At 44.5% G+C, this 27,704-nt stretch overlaps 1 protein-coding gene across 20 annotated transcripts; it reads left to right on the plus strand.

The window, feature by feature from the left end:
• Positions 1 to 27,385, plus strand: LOC110529830 (CYFIP-related Rac1 interactor A). 20 transcript variants are annotated; one of them, XM_021612401.3, is made up of 13 exons: positions 15 to 159; positions 8,003 to 8,105; positions 15,436 to 15,490; positions 19,425 to 19,504; positions 21,116 to 21,237; positions 21,528 to 21,633; positions 22,299 to 22,435; positions 22,599 to 22,676; positions 22,936 to 23,052; positions 23,209 to 23,288; positions 23,435 to 23,561; positions 23,758 to 23,828; positions 24,156 to 27,385. In XM_021612401.3, exons 4-13 carry the CDS (start codon positions 19,435 to 19,437, stop codon positions 24,217 to 24,219), a joined length of 972 nt encoding a protein of 323 aa, XP_021468076.1. In that variant the 5' UTR covers positions 15 to 159; positions 8,003 to 8,105; positions 15,436 to 15,490; positions 19,425 to 19,434; the 3' UTR covers positions 24,220 to 27,385. The 20 variants fall into 20 exon arrangements, with proteins under 20 accessions (XP_021468074.1, XP_021468076.1, XP_021468077.1 ...); XM_036985347.2 differs by having other exon boundaries at positions 50 to 159; positions 15,436 to 15,496; XM_021612394.3 differs by lacking the exon at positions 19,425 to 19,504 and adding an exon at positions 19,702 to 19,781 and having other exon boundaries at positions 54 to 159.
• Positions 27,386 to 27,704: the final 319 nt, after the last annotated feature.

Here is a 27,704-nt window from a genome sequence, read left to right on the forward strand (position 1 = left end):
GGGCGGGGCTTAGAGACACGCTTTATAACGGTGTTGGAGGGAGGGGTCCGTGGAAAAAACAGCGTTGTTGTAAGGTTGAAAGTAGGGGGTGAAAGTGGCCTATCGGGGTGCAGAGACATCGGATCTCCCATTCAAAAGTAGTATTTTAAGAAGTCACTGGTAAGTGTAATTGAGCGAGCAACTTTTAAGAGCCGTTGTTTGGCTAATTAAGATAAACGGTAGTCTCGGAAATGTGTAGCCGACGCAGAATCAGTTAGTGCCAAGCGAGTTCACATGGATCGAAAACGCCGCAGGAAGTGAGATTGCTAACGTAGCTAGCCTACTCGTGTGTTTGCCAAAATACGAATGCATACATGCTGAATTAGGTAGGTAGCTAAATCCATTAGCTAATAATTGCCTGTTTGTATCTAAATCATTATTTCTAAAAACGTAGTAAAACTTCCAAATACGGAGTTCTTTTCGGCAATGAAATTGTTTTCTGGTCATGAGCTTGACAGTAGTGCTACTAGTCTAGTGAGCCAACTAGCTAGTTGTGTGCTGCTAACTGCTGCTGCTTTGCATGTTCATACTGTTACACGACTTTAAAGTAACAACATCCTAGTTTTGAAAAGGTCAAACTACCTCTTTATAATCTGAATATCAACAGCTCTCCGTAGTCCAGTTGGGCATGGCCATGGGGGCATTGCACAGTATCTTTTCACATACTTTAACGTTAGCTAGCTTGCTATTTTAACTGATAACTACAACATCACTAGCCTCAGGCCAGTGTCTCAGGCATTCAGGTGAATGCCTAGAAGCAAAATCAAAACTGTAAATGACTTCCTAGCTCAGGGCATCCAGCCCATACAATTGGGAATAGGATCTCTATGTGCCAACCTGCCGAACCGGCAATGGAGTCTAGTGATTTTTGTCTTCAGGGCGCTGCTGCCAGTATCAGACCGCAACAGCTGTTTCTCACTTGACAACCAACCAACTAACCAATTAATGACTGCTGCTAGCTCCTGGGAAAGTGATTGCATATTAGAGAGAGCCGCTCCAACAGATTCATCATAGGCACACAAACAAGTCAGCAGCAGGCAGGAAAATGGACCTTCATTGGTTAGACATGGGAACATAGCTAGCTGACTGGACCACCCAAATACTTGGCATTTTTGTGTTTCTGTCTGTGCCCAAACCAGCCTGCGCTATTCCTTCACCACCAGAGGATTCCCTGATTTATTATTGTGCCTGATCCATTGTGAAACGCTGCCGATTGTTGGACGTACAGCGACAGCTGCACTTCTCAACGCTGAGTTAGGAGCAGGGCCTCTTGGTGTGTTTAGTTTCGGTTGGAACGCCAGGTATCTTGTTGCAGCATTTCCTCAGTCAGCGCTGTCACTGTTACGGCAGATGGGTCTTGTGAATATGGATAATTTGACCTGGAAATGACTGAACTGTGTAAGTAGGTTAAACTTCCTCTTGACCCTTGTTTTTGCCACAGTGTCATACTGCCAATACTGTACCTACTGTAACCTAATTGGAGCAATTTAAGATTGTTCTTTTTTTCCCTGTTGAGGATCCTTGAACCTTGACTAATCAATTATTGTACAGTTTTTGTGAGGACTTTGTCAGAGATTTATAGACACCAGATATCATGTTGAGTGACCCGTTGGAACATATAAACATGTAATAGGGACTGAGTGCGAAAGGTCTTGGCCAAGCATGGGCGGCAGGTAGCCTAGTGGTTAGTGTTGGGCCAGTAACCGAAAGGTTGCTGGATCGAATCCCTGAGCTGAAACAGTAAAAATCTGTCGTTCTGCCCCTGAACAAGGTAGTTAACCCACTGTTCCCCGGTAGGCTGTCATTGTAAATAATAATTTGTTCTTAACTGACTTGCCTAGTTAAATAAAATATCAGCATAGTTTGCCCACCCCAAATGCTCCACTTTCTCTCCAGCTGGCAGAGAAGCGAGTGTAAAATCATAGTTAATCCACAAATGTCCTCGGCTCAGTTTTGTGCACCTGACTGTGACTGAAAAACAGGATGCGTGTGCTTGCCACTTTCACAACCTGTCAGAGGGTTGCTGTTTATTGTGGTTTTGAGCTGCTCCTGCGGTGTCCTATCACCAGTAGCAAGTACATACCTTAGACATTGTCTGATTTTATATTTTGCACAAATGTGCTTTTTGTGTTTTAACCTCAACTTTGCCAGAATTGTTATTTTCTTTGAACGTTTTGTCTTCATCATGTTATGTTATTGAAAACGCTTTTTTTTTTTTATAGAGAACTAGCCTACTTTTTTTTACTTTGGTAGTCATTCGTTGAAGTCTAAATCAAGCTTTGTTTCAATCTTATTTTGGGGCATAACATTTATTATCCCACTGGATTTCCTCCAATTGCCTAATATCTGATTTTGGTATTGGCCTAGCTAACCAAGTAATTCCTCTGAGCTTTATTCAAGACATGCGCCTAAGGGTCAGACGATCAGGTCTTTCAACGCCTGGAGAATTGTTTCACGTAAACATCTCAGGGACACAATAATACACCATTAGGCCCAGCTTATATATAGCACTCTTATAATGAAGTCTAGCGACTGCCGTCTGTTATTGCCTGCAGCTCGACTTCCATAATACCAGGCTGGAACCCCCCCCCCCCCCTAGTCTCCTCCTCTCAGATGCCCTCTACAGATTATCAGGCAGTTTACCATGGCCCATCAGGGTGCAGCAGCATGCTGAATCAGCTAAAGGGCCATATGGACTGGACTCAGACAGCAGCAGTGCAGACCTGAGCCTCATTGCTCAGACTCAGCCATGATAAGATTGGGATGCCTCTGGATAGGCATAGATGGGTTGGCTGTCTGACTTAACCCCTTCATCTCTGAACCAGCCTTTAGGCTACCTCAGAACCATCATATGACCAGTAAAGTGATCTTAGTCATATATAAATCTGATCTTTATGACTCTGGGCTATATTCTTCAATGCTCTGATCTGTGAAATGAAGTGATGAGTGTTGGTGGTGTTAAAATGGACGTGTCCATGGTCTTAGCCTACATGCCATAGCAGTGTTTTCATGTAGCCTATGCATGGTCTATACAATGAGAGGAGGAGGACCTGGGCACTCTCCCGTATTTGTGTCGTGCTAAAACGTTCTAATTTGTCCATATGCATAGTTTATGTTCCCTCTCCCCACGTGATAATACGAAACATTGCTAAGTTTTCTTTGCCTGGAGAGCCTATCTCATGCATAAATGGGTAACTTGGAGAACCGGAGAAATAAACTGAAACGGTTATGATCAGGGAATAGGCTACAACACCATCGTACAGGTGCTGCGTGAGTGAAATCACACGTTTGGAAGGTCAACAACGCGGTAGCCTATTTTGTGTTTAATTATTACATGAAGTCAGGCTTTCGTTCATTAAACCATACGCAGGCCATAAAAAGTGCAAACCGGTGCGGCCTGTAAAAGTTTGAGTAGCCTACTAAATAATAGCCTATTTTTCCTATTGGTTACTCGTTATGTTTGCGGAGGGAAAGCAAATGTGGACTGTTCCAGCATCTTCAAAGTGCACCTCAGCAGGAAAAAAAAATGCCATGGAGGCAATGATTTTGTCGTGGCACACAGCCACAGCTAAATAATTGCAGCGGAAACGCTGCCATAGTAGCCATTTTTCAGATGTTTTGTTTCTGTTCAATGTTGGGCTTCCAGGATTTAATTTTTCCGCTTGCTTTTTTTTCACCAGCCAGGAAAGGAGTTATTTGTATATGGCCGTGCCTGCCCTGTGCTGCTCTGAAATGCTCTGCAAATGATCATCTGGTAGTTTGAGTTCCTGTTTCACCCAACCTGTCTGTCTGGGGGAAATATGTGTTTGAACTGAATTGCCCCGGTTATATGGCTGCACTCTGGCAGTAAACAAACATCCTGCTCACGTTTCACTTTTCTCATTCATATCCGGAGAGTTTGAGACTAACGCTTTGTGTTGAAATCTAAGCGCAAGGTTGCAGTCAAATCAAATTTTATTTGTCACATGCGCCGAATACAACAGGTGTAGGTAGACCTTACAGTGCAATGCTTACTTACAAGCCCTTAACCAACAATGCGGTTTTAAGAAAAATACAAAAAAATACAAATAAAAGTAACCAATCATTAAAGAGCAGCAGTAAAATAACAATAGCGAGGCTATATACAGGGGGTACCGGTACAGAGTCAATGTGTGGGGGCACCGGTTAGTCGAGGTAATATGTACATGTAGGTAGAGTTATTCAAGTGACTGTAGGTAGAGTTATTCAAGTGACTATACATAGATGATAACAGAGTAGCAGCAGTGTAAAAGAGAGAGAGAGGGGGGGGGGGGGGGGCAATGCAAATAGTCTGGGTAGCCATTTAATTAGAAATTCAGGAGTCTTTTGGCTTGGAGTGTAGAAGCTGTTTAGAAACCTCTTGGATCTAGACTTGGTGTTTTGATACCGCTTGCCGTGTGGTAGCAGAGAGAACAGTCTGTCTAGGGTGGCTGGAGTCTTTGACAGTTTTTAGGGCCTTCCTCTTACACTGCCTGGTATAGAGGTCCTGGATGGCAGGAAGCATGGCCCCAGTGATGTTCTTGGCTGTACGCACTACCCTCTGTAGTGCCTTGCGGTCAGATGCCAAGCAGTTGCCGTACCAGGCAGTGATGCAAACCCTGTCAGGGTGCTCTCGATGGTGCAGCTGTAGAACCTTTTTGAGGATCTGAGGACCCATACCAAATCTTTTCAGTCTCCTGAGGGGGAATAGGTTTTGTTGTGCCCTCTTCACAACTGTCTTGGTGTGCTTGGAACATGTTAGTTTGTTGGTGATGTGGGCGCCAAGGAACTTGACACTCTCAACCTGCTCCACTACAGCCTCGTTGATGAGAATGGGGGCGTGCTCGTTCCTCCTTTTCCTGTAGTCCATAATCATCTCCTTTTGTCTTGATCACGTTGAGGGAGAGGTTATTATCCTTGCACCACACGGTCAGGTCTCTGACCATAGGCTGTCTCGTCGTTATCGGTGATCAGGCCTACCTACCACTGTTGTGTCATCGGCAAACTTAATGATGGTGTTTGAGTCGTGCCTGGCCGTGCGGTCATGTGTGAAGAGGGAGTACAGGAGGGGGACCGCGTGGCGGCTGTGTTACCTACCCTTACCACCTGGGGTTCGCCCGCCAGGAAGTCCAGGGTCCAGTTGCAAAGAGGTGTTTTAATCCCAGGGTCCTTAGCTTAGTGTTGAGTTTTGAGGGCACTATGGTGTTGAACGCTGAGCTGTAGTCAATGAACGGCATTCTCACATAGGTGTTCCTTCTCCCACTGGTAGCCCATTTGAAATGACATCAAACACACTGTAACCTAATTTGTTAGTCAGCTACATTGACATCGTAGACAATTCTGCCTTGTTTAGGCTATAGCCTAATGACCATCAGACGGACACGAGCAATGTTGAAACCAGAGCGGAGGCATGAATCATAGTGTAGGTGAAAATATGCCTATATTTTTATCGATTTGTTAATCTCTGGTTGAAAATGCCTCAACAGTCTGTCATAGGCATATTTCATATAGCTTATTTTTTTGCCGTAAGTACAGTTCTTTGTAAGCCACGTAAAGCTTTGGAAACACCAGTTTCCTTATCCTAGTCGTTAAGTGATTGACTTTCATCCCATGTTACCTGCCCAAAAATGACACGGCTACACAGGAACTGTTCAGTCATGAGTCCCTAATAGTTTAGTTGACGACCGGTCAATGGTGGCCCTAAAACCTGGTTTATTCAGGAGGGGCGGTTAGCCATGCACTCGGACAAATAATGTCATACATTTCGGTCGTTAGTCGCCTTAAGATCTTGAAAAGACTGGTCAGTGATATAGGCCTAATCCTGGAGAGTTAGCTTGCTAGCTACGCCTTCATACCACTCTGTTACAGAAACCATGGCCCCTGCGCGGCTGCTTGTCTGTTCTCAGCTCCGCAGCGTGCTCATTGATTACAGCAGCTGCTCGAACAGGAGGGAGATTTATGCTGTTTTGGTAATGGTAACAGTCTGTGAAAGTACTGGGAATATTGTTCTGGCGAGAAAGAAGCGCAGTCACCCGTCTCTGGGTAGTATGTAATAACCGAACGTGCCAAAAAAAAGACCACGGGGTCAAGTGCAATATTCAGAAATGTGTCAAGTTGAGCGAGCATGCTTCGACAGTAGTGTGAAGGAAGTCCTGAAACTAACTTTATAAAAGAACAAATCGTAACATGACCACATTCATTCATTTAGCTTTGTTCAACTCTCTTCCTCTTTAGCAAATTTCCTGATCCGTTTTGATGTTGAGGTTTTATTTATTCGCACCAAAGAAATTCGCACCAAAGAAAATATGTGAAAGACAAAAGAGTACAGATAAACAAACCTAGTAAAACAGTGTGGAGTTGAGGTTGGATGCCCAAAGAGGCGTATATGAAAACCACTCTTCCCTTATAGGCGGTCTTTCGTTCTATAACTTCTAAGCTATTTAACTCGGTGTTGCCGACGACAACCTGCTGGCCAGCAGCTGCAGTGCGGCGGTGAGGAATTTGGACCATGTTTGAGGAGGAAGTAACGAGGTGGGGTGGCTTAGATATGTTTGACAGCCTGATATGGACCACAGCCAAAAGGGCAGGTTCAACACCTCTCCCCCACAACCACGTGTCACTGAATCCTAAGCGGACCGGCCGGAGTAATGACCTTTGGCTTCGGGCCTAGGCTATATCTCATTCAGACAACACTCTATCATGGCTATTATCCTCAGACTATACTTTACTAATCATATACAGTGTACGGTTCTAATCGCTCAGCCAGTGCTCGTTACGCCAGAGTGGGTTTGATTCTTACGTTATCTACTGAATAGCAGTTGCTTAGGATAAAAGCGACCCATTTGAAATCTTACGACAAAAAGGCCTAACATTTCTGTGCTTACATGTTGGGCTTAGCGTAGCCATAGCAGTCTCCACCCCCAGGAAAAAGGCCTGTAGTGAATCTCTCTTCTCTCTCACACACACACACACACACACACACACACACTGAGAAATGGCTCCTTTGTATCTCAGTGCTTTTGACTTGCAGAAACCACCAGAACAGAAGTGCTATTCAGGCCGACGAGGTCGACGTAGGAGGATTTTTTTTACGCCTGGAGTCCCACACGGTAATGAACTGTTTGTAAGGGCAGGCAGGGCAGGGCACTCCTCTCTGGCTCTGAATACCACAGCAACCCTCAGTCTCTCTGTGCCACTGACTGACTGGCTGGGCTGACTGATTTAAAGAGCTCTTGTTGTTTACCTCTGTTTCCTCCTTACCCCTTTAGCTCTGTCTCTCGCTCTTTCCACTGTTTGCTTTAATTGAAGGTCTACACCGCTTGGTAAACAAGAAGCCAGACGAGTGAGGCGACGTCTAAAATTGATAATGTCGCTTTGATGCCGTGACCCTTAACCTCTGTACAGTGTTCGTCAGACGTCATAATCTCCCTCCCTCTTACTACAAATCCACATGTAGGGGGCTGCAGTGCATTTTGTCTGAGTTCAGCCCCGGCCTTTAGCCCAGCCGTGCTAATGGGAGTGAGCAGCTGAGTGCCCTTCAGAGGAGGGCTAGTCCATGTGGCGGTCGGCCAGAGGAAGCAAGGCAACCATGGTGGGTGGGTAGGCAGGTTCCCCTCCACACCCAACCCCCATGCCCTCTGCCCATATAAGGGCAGAACTCAGCCAGCCTCCCTGAAGCTGAGCTCGGCTCCCTGACCCATTACTGGAGCTCCAAGCCCGAGGGAGGCACAGCTCTGTCTCTCCTAACCAAAGTTTAAGCCTGTTTTTCTCGCCGGTCCAAACAGTGATGTGTGTAAGGTCTTTAAGAATGGATATGAGTGCGCCACAGCCACATGGTTGTTGTGATAAAGTGGAGCATGCAGTTGTTGGCTTGAGGGTGACATGATTTTATACGGTAGCCTAAATCACTAAGTCGTATGACGTTTGTCCCAAAGCATTATTGTCTTTTTTTATTTTATTTTCAAAGGATACCGTAGTGGAGGATGTCGGCGAGGCATTGTCGCACAAAACACACTGCCTTGCTGCCGAATAACATCCTGTCTACAGTGCTCCACTCCTACTGTACTACAGTGAGTATTTGTCGCTGTCCTCGTGTAATATTCACCTCTGAAGTTCCAGACATGTAAACCACGGCCTTACGTAGTCTGCTAAATACATATTCAGAAGGACTTTTATGGTTCTTTTCTCGTTATGAAGCTAAAATGACCAATAACGCCACGAAATGTTACTCTAATTGAGGGATTTGGCTTGAGGGTCGTTTTTTAAACTTTTTGGTTTGTATTCTTACAATGGGCCAAAAGTGAAGTTTTTGTTATTGGGGAGGTTTTGGGACAAATTGGTGGCTGTCAAAAGACATGCTCTTTACATTTGGTACTACGGCACTGAATAGTAGTAGTTGCGCTTGCCAGGCCTTTTACAAATCTCCTCCGGACAGAAGTTAATTTCAAACTCTAGTGTCGTTTTGATGTGCTCTGCCTGGGCCCTACAGCAAGTTTTGCAGTCTTGGTTTGAAAAGCTGAAAATCAGACTTGTAAATCTGTCGTTGGTGTTACTTCCATTTCGTCAGTAGTTGGGGGAATATACCGTTGTTTCATAACAGCAGTGGAATACAGCCAGGGGAGATTACGCTGACCATGTTCTGTCGTTTTATGAGTAGTGTTCCCCTGACCTCTTCCTCTTTCATCCGTTCAGCAGTCTCTCTCCAGCTGTCCCGAAACACAATATAAAGACAGGTCTGTTCGCCGATTCAGGCCATCATAAAGCTCGTCATTACTCCGATGGTTTGTTTGGCGTTTTTGAACCTGCGGTTATTGGCGAGTCGGGATTCCTGAAAGGGTCTTCATCTTCCATCAACTGGTAATGCATGGTAACTAACGTTTGGTAGGCTGTATGACTAAGCTAGATGTTCAACCTGACGGTTGAATGAGTGGTTTTCTAAGACGCTGAGGTGCGTGGTGTGTACAGACGATGGAGACAGACAGGAAATCTTTCTCTCTTTATCGTTTTTTTTCTCTCTGTTTTATTTCTCCGTGTTCAGCTCAGCAGCAGTCTGTCTCGGAGTAGTACACTGATTTTGAAATAGTCACCTGGGTGAGAGAACTTTCTCCCACGCCTTTTCAGGTCGAGTTCAGCTAGTTAGCTGGGTTTGTGCAGAGGAAGAACAAAAAACAGCGTTTCCTGCTCTCTCTGGTATTGATTTGTGTTTAGACTACTGTCTTCAGGCACAGCGCAATAGCAGGGTGTAATGACCTTGTAAAATGTAGGACAACCGCTGACATGATAGTTATAGACAAAATGATGTGATGGCTAGATTTGTTTTATTTATTATTAACTTACGTTAGGCTAATTTGCTAACACAAACCTCTATAGATGACATGTAACTAATTGATAGCAATTGCTCCTAATATTTATTGGCTGATATAAAAATTTACAGAGATGAAGGAAATAGTATTTCAGCTATCGGGTAAGAATTGCTAATATGGAATCAGACTTTGATCTGGAGTCTACGTCTCAAATGAGACTGATTGTGACGATAACACTGAACTTTGACCCTTTTTGCCCGTCAACACATCTTGGTTGCCCTAGTTCAAGCAAGGGATTGGTGGAAATAAGCCTATTAGTGTTGGGGCATTGGGTTCAGTGCTGGTTTTGGGTCAATTCTGTTTTGCTCTTTCAATTGAAATGAATGAATGAAGGTGATTTCTCTTATCCGGAATGAACAGGAAGTGACCCATACACCTACTAAGACCCAGCTTCCGAATGGCTCAATGTGTTCTGTCAACATGTCTGGTTAAAAACAATGGTTAAATCAAAGGACCATATTCCTAAAGAAAAAGGATGTGCTCTTAACTAAATCATATCCACTGCTTCAGTGGACAGAGAGGAGACAGGCTAGACTGCCATGCTGTTGCCGTGCAGAGTTGAGATGGCTAGATGGCCTGGTGTTTTGACACGCGGAGTCGTTTACTCGTGGGACGCTGTTGATCTTCCAGTCCATTGAACCTCCATCACTAACCCTGGGTTGACCCTGGAGAGAGTGTGCCTGTCTGTCGGTTAAGAGCTGCTCACACTAAGCTCAGGCAGATGTCTCGCCACAGGAAAAACACTTTGCCAAGACCCGACGAGTGCTGTTGCTACACTGTACACACACGCACAGGGAAAGAGACGGACATCTTGGAATCCTGGGGCGGCAGCACTAGGAGAGCACCGCCTGGGTTTTTGCCAGACTCCCATTGCCTCCCCTTGGGTGACCTCCATTCTGGGCATAGTCTGTCGCTCTCCTGCTGGAGAGATGGAGAACATTCTAGTGAATAATGGATTCCCAGGTGAATTCTGTGATCTGTTACCTCATCAACAACAGACCTTCTGTGGCCTCCCGGGTGGCGCAGTGGTTAAGGGCGCTGTACTGCAGCGCCAGCTGTGCCACCAGAGACTGGGTTCGCGCTCTGTCGAAACCGGCCGCGACCGGGAGGTCCGTGGGGTGACGCACAATTGGCCTAGCGTCGCCCGGGTTAGGGAGGGGTTGGCCGGTAAGGATATCCTTGTTTCATCGCGCACCAGCGACTCCTGTGACGGGCCGGGCGCAGTCTGCGCTAACCAAGGTTGCCAGGTGCACAGTGTTTTCTCCGACACATTGGTTGGCGCAGTCTGCGCTAACCAAGGTTGCCAGGTGCACAGTGTTTCCTCCGACACATTGGTGCGGCTGGCTTCCGGGTTGGATGCGCGCTGCGTTAAGAAGCAGTGCGGCTGGTTGGGTTGTGTATCGGGGGACGCAACCTTCATCTCTCCCGAGCCCGTACGGGAGTTGTAGCGATGAGACAAGATAGTAGCTACTACAACAATTGGATACCACGAAATTGGGGAGAAAACAGGGTAAAATAAAAAACAGACCTTCTGACTGACACTATCCAGGCTGTGACTATGGCCAACATTTGTGTATTTTCACATTTGCCCTGATAATAAATTCATGCCATACAAAGAGTTCTTTTGACTCTGACGCAGTCGTTAAGTAGCCTACTTACAAGGCCTAGACGTCTCTCGCTCTTTCTCTCTCTCTGACTCAGAATTTTGTCTCTCTCATTCACTCTCGCGCGTCACTGAAAGTGTCTGTGAACGGTGTTCCTCAAATCTGTCTGCTTTATGTGATGACTGAAGGGAACCCGTCCCCCCCCTGGTCTAAATGAGAACAAGATGAGAGAGGTTCTCTCTCTGCTTAGAACACCTTCAGTTGAATCAGAATTGAGTATGTCTGACTGACTGAGTGTTCCGGTTGGTTCACTGTCAGTGGGGAACAAAGAGCTGGTGAGGTGTGTGTCTGTGGGGTTCCACTACAGAAATGTAATCTGCCTGTACCACCCCACCCTGGCCAATGGCCCGTAGTAACCATGGCAACAGTTTAGCACCTAGACAGGAGGCCGCAGGCTCTCAGCAAAGTGTGCATGTGCGGAGGTGGATCACGTTGTCCAGAATTCCTGACAGGAGAGGAGACCTAGAGGTCAGCGGGGAACACCCATTATCCATGACACTACTACTAGTCTGACGGATCAATCAGCATTCCATTAGCACCACGCACACACACGTCTTTTGTCATGTTACACTAGGTAGTTAGCCATTGTGATGTAGCCTAAGCATACGTGTTAAGCTCATTAGCTGTGTGTGTGTCTAAGCAGTAAGCAGACTTTTCCTGTAGACTCTTCGTCATAGCCTGGTCCCAGATCCGTTTGTACTTTTGTCTACTCCATTAGCATGACCATTCCATGAGTTGGCAAGAGAGCAGAAACAGCCTGGCACCCAGGCTAACTTCATCATGCTAAGGAGCAACACGGCATCACTGTTCAAGAGACTGGCCATGATTCAGCCTCAGCATTGAATGTCCAAAGCCTTTCACACTCTCTGCTAGAGATGCACACATCCTATCTCTTCTGATCTAGGTACAACACTGGTGTTTGTTATTACTGTGGTAGGGTCACCGGGCTGGAAAATTCCACTCTGCTGAAAAACATGTTTATTTTCTTGTATTTTCTCTCAATCCCAAAGGGCACTGTTTTATTTTTAGTGCTCTACTACTTTTTAACCAGAGAGCTATGGGCCCTTGTGAAAATGAGTGCACTAAATAGTTAATAGAATGCCGTTTGGGACTGAGTCTCTTTTCCTGATTCCAGTACCTGCTGTGTCTCTTTCAGGGGAAATGCAGACAATCTTTCCATCGTTCCAGAAAGAGAGAGAAAAGGGGAGAGGGAGGAAGAGGGTCTGTTTCGTCGGTAAAATGTGTGTTTGATGGAGTGGTCTGTGCTGTACACATGGCTCGTTGGCTGTCTAGGTGTGTGTATCGCGTGTGGTGAGTAATGGAGTGTCTAGCGTGTCGAGGACAAGACCACTTGTGCGTTGAACCACGGGGATCCTCCTGCTTGCCTCTATGCCCATATAAGGACTTCTGCTCCAGCACTACAACAGGCCCCATGTGACCAGCCCAGCCCTCTCCATCTATTCCCTTGCTCCACAGCCAGCCAGGTTGGATGGAGGTGTGGGGAGCGAGGACTATTTGCTGTGACAAACGAGGAATGAGGTAGAGGAAGCAGATCTCTCTTCGTCCACTCCAGAGTGTGTTTTCTGTGACCCACCGGAGCAGGAGGCTAAGGGGCTGTCATCAGGACCAGAGGCCCTGAAGCGGAGCTATAAGTGTGGGCCTTAGGTCATGCGCTGTCGCAAGAACCGAAGCCTGAGTCTAAGGGAAACCCAGTAGAGTGAGTAGTGTGTGTGTGCGTTCGCGTATCTGTGTCGTAGCAACATGCAAGTGTCTTTGCTGATATTTTCAACCTCTCCCTGACCGAGTCTAATACCTACATGTTTCAAGCAGACCACCATAGTCCCTGTGCCCAAGAAAGCAAAGGTAACCTGCCTAAATGACTACCGCCCTGTAGCACTCGCGTTGATAGCCATGAATTGCTTTGAAAGGCTGGTCATGGCTCGCATCAACACCATCATCCCGGAAACCCTAGACCCTCTCCAATTCACGTACCGCCCCAACAGATCCACAGATGACGCAATCTCAATCGCACTCCTCACTGCCCTTTCCCATCTGGACAAAAGGAACACCTATGTGAGTGCTGTTCATTGACTACAGCTCAGAGTTCAACACCATAGTGCCCACAAAGCTCATCACTAAGCTAAGGACCATGGGACTAAACACCTCCTTCTGCAACTGGACCCTGTACTTCCTGACGGGCAGCCCCCAGGTGGTAAAGGTAGGCAACAACACGTCTGCCACCCTGATCCTCAACACTGGGGCCCCTCAGGGGTGTGTGCTTAGTCCCCTCCTGTACTCCCTGTTCACCCACAACTGCTTGGCCAAGCACGACTTCAACACCACCATTAATTTTGCTGATGACACGAGTGGTAAGCTTAATCACCTACAACGATGAGACAGCCTATAGGGAGGAGGTCAAAGACCTGGCCAGGTGGTGCCAGGACAACAACCTCTCAATGTGATCAAGACCAACGAGCTGATCGTGAACTATAAGAAAAGGAGGGCCGAACAAGCCCTCGTTAACATTGACGGGGCTGTAGTGGATCGGGTCGAGCGCATCAAGTTCCTTGGTGTCCAAATCGCCAATTAAATATCATGGTCCAAACATTCCAAGACAGTCGTGAAGAGGACACAACACCTTTTCCCCTTCAGGAGACTGAAAAGATTTGGCATGGATCCTCAAGGTTCTACAGCTGCACCACCTAAAGCATCCTGACTGGTTGCATCACCGCCTGGTATGGCAACTGTTCGGCATCTGACCGTAAGGCGCTACAGAGGGTAGCGCGAAGTCCCAGTACATCACTGGGGCCAAGCTTCCTGCCATCCAGGGCGTGTATATACCAGGCGGTGTCAGAGGAAAGCCCAAAACATTGCCAGAGACTCCAGCCACCCTAGTTATAGATTCTTCTCTCTGCTACCGCATGGCAAGCGGTACCAGAGTACCAAGTCGAGGTCCCAGAGGCTTCTGAACAGCTTCTACCCTCAAGCCATAAGACTGCTGAACAATTTAATAAAAATTGGCACCTGGACTATTTACATTGAACCCCCCCCCCCCCCCCCCATTATTGTTATTTTGTTTATTTAGTCACTATTTTCTTAACTTTTCCTTGAACTGCATTGTTGGTTAAGTGCTTGTAAGTAAGAGTTTCACGGTATGGTCTACCTGTTGTTTTGGCGCATGTGACAATTTGAATGCGAGTGTACTTTAGTCCCGTTTTGTGCGGCTGCTGCTAACACACACTTGTCATCTGTGTGTTGACAAATCAAGAAACGGGGATTGCTGCTTTCTCTCGTCTCAGTGAAACCAGCTCAGCACGTGTTACCCAGCTCTCTTTCGCTCTCTACACCTTGGCTGGGTTGTGTACGGTATTCAGGCTTCTCCTGTTGCTTTTCCTCTCCCTGCCTACATGTTGGCACACAGTGCTGGGAGAAAATGGGTGCTTGTGTGTCACTACTTTTCAGGTTTTTTGACCGATACTTAGGTTGGCCTATATGGGTGTTTTAATGATTTGTTAGCATGTTGTACTTTCACATTTACCTACTCTTGCACATTTGTATTTATTACCATTACACGGTAACAGAATGATGCTGAGACTGATTATTATTTTTTTCACTTTAAAAGTATGCCAAACAAAAACTAATGATTGTAAAGTTAAACAAACCATACAAGGACTACTTAAGTTCTACAGAACATTTTACAGAACCACATCTACTTGAACAGTGCAGATGCAAAGTTTGGACTGTTTTTGCCGCCATTCTGTTAACAAAGTTTTCATCTGCGCTGCCCTGCAGCCTAATTTCCATTCCAATTCCTCAATATTAGATGTGGGGGATCTGATAGGGAACCAACAGTGATGGAGTTCTGACGGGCCCACTAAGCCATGCAGTATGTGGGACAAATGCAGAACGTGATGTAGTTTTGCCCTACATATCTTGACTCGTTACAACGGGGCCAAGCTGTGGCATCTCCCATGTCGTCTGTGGCAGTCACTGTAGTTGGTGTGTGTGTGCTCCTTCCCTGCAGACTCGGTCCAGGTCTTCAGTGGGCTTGGAGGATGTTAACCTGGGACAGCTGAGAGATGCGTTTTAATCATCGTCCGCCTCCCGTCGTTATTTTAGAACGCCGCTTTCACTTGAGTAATTTAGTCCTGTTTCACCCAGGAGAAGGAGAGGTTGATCAACGGAAACCTAATGTTTGTTTGGGCGTACACACACACACACACACACGTACCTAGTCAATGCGTAACAAGACGTCTCCACTTCGCTGTTGATCTGACACTCATTGACAGTGCTTGCTTTTAGATGTTCAATGCACTATTGTGCACGAAAATTAGATATTGATAGAAGCTGTTTTTTGTGTTTTTTTTTTTCAGAAACTAAGAATAAGTGGATGCTCTAGAAGGGAAGCCAAGTCCTCCGCCAGATAAGGTACAGGTAACTGATCTCTATCACAGTTTAGCTACGCTTGACCCCTGGGCCTGTGTTCAGAGTAGGATTGCTGATCTAGGATCATGCCCCCCCTTTCCTTATTATCTTATTCATTCTGATCTTAAAGGCAAAACTGATCCTGGATCAGCACTCCAACACTGAAATGCATTATACGGGCCCTGACACCACCACACGACTCATTCAGTGACGCGATACAACCCTGTAACAATGTTCCTATGGTTTTCATGATTACTTGGTACTTCATCTAAGATTAGCTTCTTTGTTATGTAATATACACAACTTTCTTTGAGTCTGCGGCCATGTTCTCACAGCTATTTGGTAATGTACACTGAAACATGTTTGAGGGGGTTGCACCAATGATGTTTGTCTATTGGTTGCACAGACCCAGATGGTGTACTCCTGCATGAAAACCCACTTGAAGTGGAGTGTTATAAGACTTGGGTCATGTTCAGCAGAGCACACCGTTGCCAAAAGTTTTTTTTTTTTTTTTTTTTTCCCATCAGGAAAGCTAAACTAAAATGTATGTTCTTATTGGACAAGTTTCTGTTGCAAATAGTTTTCTCCCATTCTGTACTGAACACAACCCATGAGTAGGACTAGATCTTGGTCTGGGCAACCACCCTTGAGGGTTTAGTTATAAATTTACTGCCGTTTTGAAATATGTGCACCAAAGTGATATCCTGGTTTCAATCCAGAGCAGAAGTTGTGGTAGGTTTTTTTTCTTTTTTCTAGGCACTCTATTTTCCCCAACAGAGGTTGTTTCAATATAAACGCAGCGAGGAAAGCCGTTTAGCATTCCACCCATTTCGACTTTAATTGCACGGAGTTTTAATTATGAAGCACAAAGCGTGACGACCAGCGGCAATAACGTTCACTGTGTTCTATTTGTAAAAGTGAAATCAGGACAGTGTTATGGCGCGTGTTAAACCAGCCCTACTGAGGACAACTCGCACAGCAGAGAAAATGGGGGGAAAACAACCATTTTAGACTTGACATTTAGACTGTTAAAGCAGTGTTGCTTTCTGACCTCCTAAAAGACTTCCCTTTAAAACATGGGTTATAATGATACACAAGGCCCCTTTAAAATTATTATTATTTTTTTAATTAAGGGGAAATCTGCAGTTGCTACATCCAACTGTGTCTTACGACTTTAGTGAGGTATTGTGTTTCCAGGTTGAGCCAATCCAAGACCGGAAAGAGGGGAACATTTTAGGTCACTCGAGCGTTGCTTTTCAGGTTAAAACATGCAGCTCAATAGTTGACAGTGGAACCGAGCATGTCTGAATTCCCCTCCGTATTTACCATTCTGTCAGTGAGAGGCATCGGAGGGTTATGCTGGAAAGGCCTTGTCTAATAGCAGGAAGTCTACTATCTCACACCGCTAAGGTCTCTTATTGCTAGGAGTTCTTTGAATGGGGACATGTTTGTTTGTGGTCGGTGTTCCTGACATTGAGCTGAACTTAGGCCTACTACTTCCACTAAGTTCCAGGGCACAGTAAAGAGACTAATGCAGCCAGTCAGCACGATGTTGTTACTATGGTGATGCCCAGCCTAACTATCTCCCTCTCTGAATATTAGCTTGTGCTTGTTTAGACTGGCCCTGGGCCTGGACTTGTTGATTTTTGTTCTTCCCATTTCTCTGTGAGAGACTGAGACGGGGAAACGGTAGTGAATCTACAGAGTCCATTTGAGCCTGATCAACAGAATCATCCAGCCTGGCCAAGGCAACAAAAAAAAAAGAAACAGTATTGTGTTCCACATTCTCCTCTCTTCTCCACACAGCTACATTGGGTCGCTTCCCAAATGGCACCCAATGTCCTATGTAGTGCACTACTTTTGACTAGGGACCTTGAGGCTCTGGTTAAAAATAGGGAATACAGTGCCCTTTTGGGACACGGTCTGGAACTTTGACAACTGCAGATGGTCTCCCACTCGAGGCTTTTATACCATCACCCTGATTCAACTCAATTGTTGGTCTCTATTCTAGAGACCACGGTTAGCTGAATTGGTGGTGTTAGTTCTGGGCTGGAGCAAAAGCCTGAAAACCATACAGCTCTATCTAGAACTGCTGTATGCAGAAGTTTTGAAACGAGAGAAACAAACCCTGTAGTCGACTGATCTAGGACATTCAATGAAGCGCTGGGAATAAGCAACATGTGCCAACAGCAGCCCCTAGTGGGCAAAAGTGATGCAAAGGTGATGCACCCCTCAAATGAAGTGGAATAAACTGGATTCCATTCTCAGGAGTATGCGAGTGGCTGAAGATTCTGAAAGGGGTTGATTTGACTTGTCGACTTACATAATGCATTCTTGTTAAGTGTTAGCCGATCACTTTGAAGCGCTTTCCAGTAAAAGAGATGCAATGTGGGAGACGTACAGTGTGATGATCATGTGCAGAGCACACTGTAACAGTGGGTCTTTGTGTCGCCACCCTAATAGTTACTGTCTGGTATCTGGAAAAAGCTACATTTTAATATATCACTGTACTGTGTGTGAGTTCTCTACAACTGAACACCTGGATATGGCCTACTAAATAGGACGTAGACGTTCCTATCAGTTCTACTAACATCGAACCGCAAAGCGTGCAACCAAACAGCCAACGGCCCTGATCATCCTGATCATTCACTCCCTCCCCCTTCTGTTTGGTCCAGCCGTGACTGCATTACCCCCAGGGGACCTGGTACCCCTTGTTGGGAGCCACTGCATTAGATCAACCTCTCTTAATGGTAATCATGCTCATGTTATAGTGACCACCCGGAAAGCAGTGCTAATCGCATTAGCCTACGTTAGCTCAGCCGTACCGCAGGGGACCCACCAAATCCCGAAGAAGAGCGAGGACTTCATCTTCTAAATGCCTGACCTGAAGATCTGGTTTAAGTATCGTCAGGCCTCCTCAATACACACACACACACACACACCACACACTGTGCGACATAGAGGAGCCACTGTGTTATTCCATTACACAGGCCTAGTACATGGAGTCCATAAACGCCTAACCCACAACTAAATCACATCAATATATCTTGATGTGGAGTAGTGGTTCTCGACTGGTTTTGCCTCTGGTTGAACCAGGCTGTCACAGTCGAGACCCAATATTCGCGTTGCGATAAAGAATTGGCAAAATACAATCTGGAAAACATGTTTTTGTTGTGCTATATTGATGGTAAATGTAGCAATTATATAAGGGAAAAACATATCTACCTCATTGTCAACATTTTGCCCATCTTCTTGAATGTTCATAAACTCTCGTTTTGAGGCTTCCAACGCCAAAATAGCACTGCTAATAATAGCTCCTATATTTAAATGAATGTGATATGAAGAAAAACATTTCAGAGATTAAATGATTCGAAAATGTTAGTTCAATATCGTTTCTACACACTTTCTACCTGGTTTAAGTTGTTTTAAATTCAGACTGGAGTCTATATTTTAAAGAAAATGAGAAGATTGCCCACACTCACGACCCACTGTAAAATGTGGGTTGCGATTCCGATTCGCTGGCGTAGAAGACACACCACATAACTGTAACACACACACACTGGTGAGAGAATGCTAATGGCCTGGAATGTTTGACAGCGGCCTCTAAAAATATTGTTTTCACTCTTGAGTGTCTGTGTGAGAGAACCACTTTACCAGTCAGGCCTCTGAGATTTAGTGACTTTCACTTTACACAAAATGTTGTCGCTGTGGTTATCAGTCTATATAAAGGACAGAAACGAGCTGAAACGACCTCTGTTGTACTACATAGTACTGTGAAATGTGTTCAAAGGGGATTAGAAATGTTTAAATCTTTATAATCACTGAATGTTTTTACCACAGTGAATGTTCTCTTGAATAATTTGACACGTTGAATTGTAAGTATATTCAAAATGCATCTAAAAGGATTTTTACTTTTTTTTTTTTTTTTTTTGATCAGGTTTGCTGGAATGGGTAATCTTCTAAAAGTCCTAACAAGGGAAATAGAGAACTATCCACATTTTTTCCTGGACTTTGAAAGTAAGTCTGAAGGAGTGTGCAGGAGTTTGACAGGATGCTGTAACCATGAAACTCTTCCCCGTAGTCCGTCAGTAAGCAGGTGGTTTGTATCTATGGGTCACTCCTGGACCGAAAGCTGTGGCGACGTCTGTACTTGTCTCGATCTCTCTTAACACGCCACCCACCTTCCTTTCTTCTCTCGCTTTCCTCTCTTTCAGAAACCAAATGGGGAATCTGTTAAAAGTGCTCACTTGCACTGAGCTCGAGCAGGGGCCAAACTTTTTCCTTGACTTTGAAAGTGAGCACAGCTTTTGCCTGGCCTGGGTTCTTCTACCTTCTCTACATCTTCACTTCTGTAGAGCTTTTACTAACCAGGGTTTTGGGACAATTTCAATTCGCTTCCAATTAGAATTATTTTTGTAATTTATTTTTCTTCCATTGGCTGAAATGAACCGGAATTGTCTCTGACCCTTTTTTTTTTTTACTAACCTACCTGCATGCTTCATAGTCCCTCTGCTCCTAGAACAGCCCACTGCTTGCCTATTGTCTCATCTAACCACGCGATATCTGTTTAAAAGCCGCACCATGTCATCTTCCTCATATTGTCTCATGCCAGCGAATGACGCATTCTAGAAAGATCTTCTCGTTTTGGATGTTTAATACGTCCCGACCTCCCATTGGTCTATGCTTGTCCCGATAGTAGAGTTCTTAGACTAGGCCCCAGATGCAGTCGAAACGTCGTAAACCAATGGCGTCTCACGTTGCACGAACGCATGCAACATGAATCTCCATTGCTTCATTGCCTTGCCCTCTTCCTACACATAATGTAGGTTAGACACATAATGTAGGTGAGACACAACAGCTGAACTGTTTTAACATATTCAAATATCCTGTTTTTAGCTTAGTCACACATGGGGGGACACACTCACGCCAAGCATATTCCTTAGTGCTAAACTTATTCTTATTCATCCCTTGTTGTCATGGCAACACCACTTTTTTCTTTTTTTTAATCTACCATAGAGGAAGGGAAGGAGGGGAATGTTTTTTTATAACGCAAATACTCCCCACAGTCAGTATTGTAACTAATGTTCTATATTTAGCCTTTGTCTGAATATATTGTAGGCTACTGACTGTTAGCTGCAGCTTATAGGAAAATGCCATGGGTATGCTTTTGAAAAGCTAGCCGTCTAAAGGGCAGAGCTGTAAATCTTCCGCCTGCTGTAGCTTGGTAGGGAGGAGCAGGCCATGCTGCTTTAATACCGTAAGAGACCTTGCCGATCTACTGTTTCACCACAGAGTGGCCTTGCTTTGTCTCGTCATGCTTTAGATTTAGTCTAGCTTTGATTCTAGAGATTCATGTCTGTCTATATAATTCCCTGACTAAATGTATTTAATTCTAATTAATTGTTTAGAAGTTGTATTGCGATGCGAGGAAAATGGCCTATACGTACGGGATTTGTTTTCGACAAACAGTCATACACATTGGAGCATCCCCATTTCCTGTAAACGTACCGTTTGCCTCGTCACATGATCATTAAAAACCAAAGTGTCAGAATGTGTGAAGTTTCATGCACAGTGTTTTGTCTATGTGCTGCCTGTTAGCTAGCCATGCTAACTGTTGTTGTGTGGCAGATGCACAGCCGACAGACTGTGAGAGGGAGGTATGGAACCAGGTGAACACTGTGCTCCAGGACTCTGAGAGCATCCTCTCTGGCCTACAGGCCTACAAGGGAGCAGGACAGGAGATACGAGATGTATGTATATCTACTGGATAATGCTCTCTCTCACACACACACACACACACACACACACACACACACACACACACACACACACACACACACACACACACACACACACACACACACACACAGTCATAGACATAGGCTATTCATATTCAGCACACACACAAACTGAAACAAACCTATACATTTATCGTTCTGTTAATGATCTCATTGACTTCCAATTCTCGGACCTGTTATTTTATTTTTTATATATCCCATATAGATGTATATTTAACCATTGTCTGTATGTGTGTCCCCAGGCCATTCAGAACCCCAATGACATGCTCCTACAGGAGAGAGCCTGGAACTCAGTCTGCCCCTTAGTCATACGGCTCAAAAAGTTCTACGGCTTCTCCCTGAGACTAGGTCAGTGCAACATTCAATCCCTTCACGAAGAAGCGCAGAGGGGGGATGACATTTTGGTGCTGTACTGTTATCTTAAAGGGGATTCTCTGCTACTTGTGTGTACTTTTTAGCCAAGTAGTTCTCAAAGTAGCGCTAAAAGTGTTCTCTCCCCTGACGTACTGCGTCACGCAAGTGCTGACACGTCGTTGCTCTCTCGCTTTGCTGTGGCTCGATGATGTGCCTCTTGCTAGCTGTCACTCATATGGCGAGGGGCTGAAGCTCATTGGTTAAACTTGAATTGCTAGGGGGCCGGCCCATGCGGGGAAACATTTTAGTGAATGGCACAGCTTCTAGAAAAACAGTTGCTTTCAACCTAGGGATTTCGTGACTAATTGAGGTAAAAACCGTAATTCCACAAAAAAGTATACACATAAGCTACACGTTGGCACATCAACCCAAAGCGGGAGGTAAAGAAAATGTGTAGGATTCACCAAAGTTCAGGAGCATGTCTTTTTTTTAAGTGTAGTCTTATTCACATTTGAGACGTAAAGTATTTTTTTGACAACCTAGCCTCGTTCTCCTGGTTGTGTGTCGAGGGGGCCATGTGTAGCCTGCTGGAGAGCCTGGCGTGTTTAAAACCTCACTCATGTTTGTAACGTAATATCTGTGTGTTTCTGCTCCTGTAGAGAAGGCTCTCCAGGGCCTGCTGGAGTCCCTGACGTGCCCCCCCTACACCCCAACCCAGCACCTGGAGAAGGAGCAGGCTCTGGCCAAACAGTTTGCCGAGATCCTCCACTTCACCCTGCGCTTCGACGAACTCAAGGTCGGACTGGCTGCTATTGGAACACTACATCAAACCACACTTTTTTTTAATTAAACACACATCATTTCTCTGAAAGTGCAAAGTTTTGTACTCGTTTTATTCCCTCCGGTAAAGAGTTCCTATATTGTCTATGTTGGTACTGAATGATTGTTCTGTCTTTCAGATGAGAATTCCTGCCATTCAGAATGACTTCAGTTATTACAGGAGGACAATCAGTCGAAACAGGATAAACAACATGAATGTGAGTCAGAGAAACTGTTGTCATATCTAGAATTGCAAAAATCCTGTAACTTCCCCAATCCTGCAACCGGGATTTCTGAAAAACTTGGCAATTTTGGGGAAGTTACCAGAGTTTTGTGTCCGGGGGGGGGGGGGGGGGGGGGGGGGGGGGGTCGCCTCTGAACTCCTTTGTCGTTGCCATCCAGTCTCCTCTGCCTTGACGCTAAAGAAGGATCAGACGTTGAGCCTGACTGTCTGTTTTATGCCTGTCTTGTCTCTAGTTGGATATCGAGAGCGAGGTCAACAATGAGATGGCCAACAGAATGTCACTGTTCTACGCCGAGGCGACGCCCATGCTGAAGACCTTAAGCACAGCTACGACAAACTTCGTAACCGAGGTAAGAGACTAGTCCTTTTCCCCTTTGTTTGCTGCTCGGTGATACGATTTGATGGTCAGGTTTGTTTAATTTGATAGCAGCACTGTTCAGTCTGTTTTGAGGCAAGTTGGTGTTATGATGTTAATAGTAACCTTGTTCTATTCCCCCCCCACCCAGAATAAGACATTACCCCTGGAAAACACCACTGACGTTCTCAGCACCATGGCCAGCGTCTGTAAAGTCATGCTGGAGACACCGTGAGTTGACTTGACATGTTTGCAGCGTGACATTCCAGGGAAAATGTATCCAGAGCGACAGTATGTTTATCAATGCCACTATTAAACACGGTTCAACGTGTACTTTTAATTGAATAGCGTGTGTCGATGTCTTTCTCTTTCTCCAGAGACTACACGAGCAGGTTCAACAGTGAGGACACGCTCCTGTTTTGTATGAGAGTGATGGTTGGAGTCATCATCCTGTATGACCACGTCCATCCCAACGGAGCCTTCAACAAGTCCTCCAAGATCGACGTCAGCACCACCTCTAATATATACTGATTCTATAATACCCTGAAGGCCCAATCTTACTCTAATGTTAGCATGCGTAATTTCGCTCTTTCGTCTAAATCGCGTCAATGGGAAATGTGGGCGAGTTTTTTTTTTTTTTTCCTGAATGCTTTAAACATGTATTTCAAGGTTTAAATTTTGTTTTTTTGCTTCTCATCAGATGAAGGGATGCATAAAGGTCCTGAAAGAACAACCAGCAGATAACGTTGAAGGTCTCCTGAACGCCCTCAAGTAAGTCTCTCTCCTCGCCTAAGTTTAGTACTTCTCTGAGGGGGAGAGGGGTCATGTCCAACCTTACTAAAGTTTCTGAACACCAAATGATTTACAAATAGAGCCTTGGTAAGAATGCTACTAACAGTTTTTGACGATGGTATGGGCGGTGCTCTTTGGTTGGAAGCATTTTCTCAGCAATGCGGCGAACAGTCCATGTGACTCCTGTGTCTTTTTTAGACGACCTTAATTAACATGGCACATTTTGATAGAAAAGTCTGAAAACAGCTGCCACCGAGGTGTTTCAGTCCCATTGCCTGCTTCACATTAGTCTGCTCTCTCTTTCAGGTTCACCACTAAACACCTGAATGACGAGTCCACTCCAAAAAACATCCGAACGATGCTTCAGTAACATTTCTATCGAAAGAGGGTCAATGTACTGACCTCAAAAAAAAAAAAGATGTATATGTTTACATAATTTAAAAGACTGGATGTTAATACTTGTGTATTTACATAGTCATTCCCTCCAACTTACTGAAACATATAGAACATGTACCTTTTACTTTGAAAAATGAGTTGGCTATACTGTAATTTTTGTTGGAAGCACAAATTGTGGATATACCTTTCAGCCTTACGAACTGAGCTTGGCAAGCAGCACTTGAAGAAACAAGCACTCCGGTTGGTTCCTATGAGGGAGCGGGCGAATGAAAGGAGCTTCATTGGTGGTTCGTTGTCAACAGAAGCTGAATTCCGAATTGATGTCGAACCGGGTCCCAGATCACTTTGCGCTGTCTTCCTAACGCCTGTGGTGGTTCAATGTTGGCAGGACGGCACAAACTGACCTGAGACCATGCTACCCAATCCTTATCCATCTCTGTAGATCGGGATGATTGGATGGGTGTAAGCAATATGGCGCAAATTCCACCTAGTCTATCAGAAGGCAAGGGGAAGATTGTTCAAACCTATCAGATCTACAGGAGTGCCTGTAGGGACTAGAGGTTGGTTTGGAATTTAGCGAGGGGAAGCATCGGTGGGGGGTGATGGCTTTCATTTTGAAGTGGTTTCGGTAAGTTGGCGGACGTTGTTGTGCTTCGTTGGCAAGGAAGTGACGGTGCCATAAGAAATAAACCAATCAACCAAATTAATTTTTTTTATTTTTTATTTTACCTTTATTTTACTAGGCAAGTCAGTTAAGAACAAATTCTTATTTTCAATGACGGCCTAGGAACAGTGGGTTAACTGCCTGTTCAGGGGCAGAACGACAGATTTGTACCTTGTCAGCTCGGGGGTTTGAACTTGCAACCTTCCAGCGCTCTAACTAGTCCAACGCTTCAACTAGTCCAACGCTCTAACCAATAGGCTACCCTGCCGCCCCAAGTGTTTGAGCCTGTGTGGCAGGAGGATGAGGATACAGTATGTCGTTTAGTTTTCTTTATTTTTCATGTATCAGGTGTGTTCCTTTTTGTATCTAACAGAAGTCCATTGCTCAAAGAAGCAGCTTTCAATACAAATTAAGTCATGGTTATTTTTGAAGTGACACGCAGTGGCAAAAACAATTCCTTCCTTTTTTTAGATCTCTACTCTGGTAGTAGGATAGCGGTGATTCTGGTGAGCCTTTTCTCCTAGTTGTTCTCCTTTATCCTCTTTAAGGACGAGTGACGCCTCCGTCTGACTGTGGTCCCATTCTCTATCCTCCTACCTGAAGTGTACTCGTTCCCTTACCGTTGGTGTAAGCGTTGAAAAATGTACTCGCAGCAGTCATCATTTCAGTACACACAAAGTACCATTCTGTCGAATAAGGCCTTGTCGCTCGCTCCTATACTCTTACGTACATCCGAATGTGCAAATATATTTGTGTCACTGATTTTGTTTGGAGGCACTCCAAGATTAAATCTACACTCCATATCTTGGTTTGATGATTGATTAAATATGTCAATTTCAGACTGGTGTTGACCCCTGTGTAATTTGTGTTGCCCTTTTTTTGAGTAGTTTGTGTGTGTGTGCAGCATTGTTTCATGCTAATGAACATTGACCAAAGGGGCATTATAGGAGTATTCTCAAAGCTCAATCAGCATGTATACACTGATGTCTATCTTTTTGACTTGGTTCAGTGGTGAATAATATTCATCTAATTATTAACAGGAGAACGATATTGGAAAGTTATCTACAAAATGTCAGGATTGTGAGTGGCTTTTGTTCTGGAAATATGTGGTGTTCTATGGAATTGGAGAAACGGTTGTTTGGTAAAGGTCACAATCGCTTGTTATTGATTTTTTTTTTTTTTTTAATGACTTGGAAGAAAATCTGCGTTAACTTGTTGTGCTGCTGTCTCGATCCTGTCTGTCCAGACGTATGTGGAATTGAAGCTTTTTTTTTTATGATAGGGAAATGCAGAGATGAAACCATTTTAGACTATGGCTGTTTACACAGGCCGCCCAATTCTGATGTTTTGCTCAATTATTGGCAATAGAGCTGATTTGGTCAAAAGACCAATTTAGTGGAAAAAGATTAGATTTGGTCTGCTGGTGTTAACGCAGCCTAATTGGCCTATGTCATGTTGAGCAGCATGCAAACAATTAGCCTGGTCCCAGATCAGTTTGTGCTCCTGCCAACTGGCATGAGGTCATTGTCAAGCCAAACATTTCACTTGACAATGAGTGGCAGGGAGTTGGCATGATGGCACAGACGGGCACTCGGGCTACTAAACAATGGCCAAGCCTTTACAAATGTGTCCTGTTCATATTTTCCTTATTAGAGAAACCCACAACCCTACAACCGTCAATGGGCTTTTTATGCTAGACTGAAGTAGCCTGTCTTGTGCCTTTTCTTGTCCCGAAGTCAGCAATAGTCACCGACCTCAGAGAATTATGAATTAAGTGTATGTAATTCTACAGTAAATTATTAGGATCCACAGTGTTAATGTGAAATGAGACGAAGGGCTATTATAGAGTTTTAAAATCCACACAGTGAATATCTGTTTGTCCATCCAAGCTTCACTAAAATCCTTACTCAATGCATCTCTGTAACATTACTCATCGTGATAACATGCAATGCTACTAACAAACGTTTAAGAAAAAAATGAAACAGGTCATAACCTCCACGGATTTTGACATTCATGTTAATTGTTTATTTTCTATATTGTCTGGTGATCCATAATGCACTTTGACAAGTGTGAGCCATACTTTTTGTGTGTGATGGATGCAATGTATATATGCAATGGATGAATACTGTATGTGGTGGACCTGTCAAATGTCAAGCTAAATGTGCACCATACAAGCCATATACTGAGGATGTTTCGAAGGTTTAATTCCAAAAAAAGATTTCCATCAAACTTCTATCAGTATTGAACTACACAATGTCTTCAGCACAATACATGTTGTTGTTATTATTATTATTATTATTGTGTGTTGTATGCAAGCTGTGTTGAATATTGAGATATTTGAATAGTAGTTGGATTTGCTTTAACTGACAATACTTTTTAATGGTTTGGAACGTTGGTTCAATGTTTCTTATAAATGGCTTTTGCTTTATATTGAATGGATGTGTGAACCGAAAATTAAACTGGTACATTTTCTGCACCTGGTTTTGTCGTCATGAATATTTTATTGACATTTTTCCATACCAAACATCAAATTATATAGTCATGTCCATAGATTGTGTTGTCATAATTCAACTTAGTGGAAATGTACGTCAACATGATTTGATGTAAAATCAAGAGTACACTTCTCAGTTCCATCTTCCCAGTACTGTTTGGTTGAACGGCTTCTCTTCTGATTCTCACTACTTCAGTATGTATAGTACTGTTATCAGTATTGTACGTCCTCTGTATTCTGTACCAGTGCTTCTCAACTGTTTTTTTTCTCCGGGCCCAAATTGGTACCCGTTGTCTCGGTCACA

Source organism: Oncorhynchus mykiss, chromosome 8 (assembly GCF_057628025.1).
Source record: "Oncorhynchus mykiss isolate SJ-2025 chromosome 8, ASM5762802v1, whole genome shotgun sequence".
Lineage (NCBI taxonomy): Eukaryota > Metazoa > Chordata > Actinopteri > Salmoniformes > Salmonidae > Oncorhynchus > Oncorhynchus mykiss.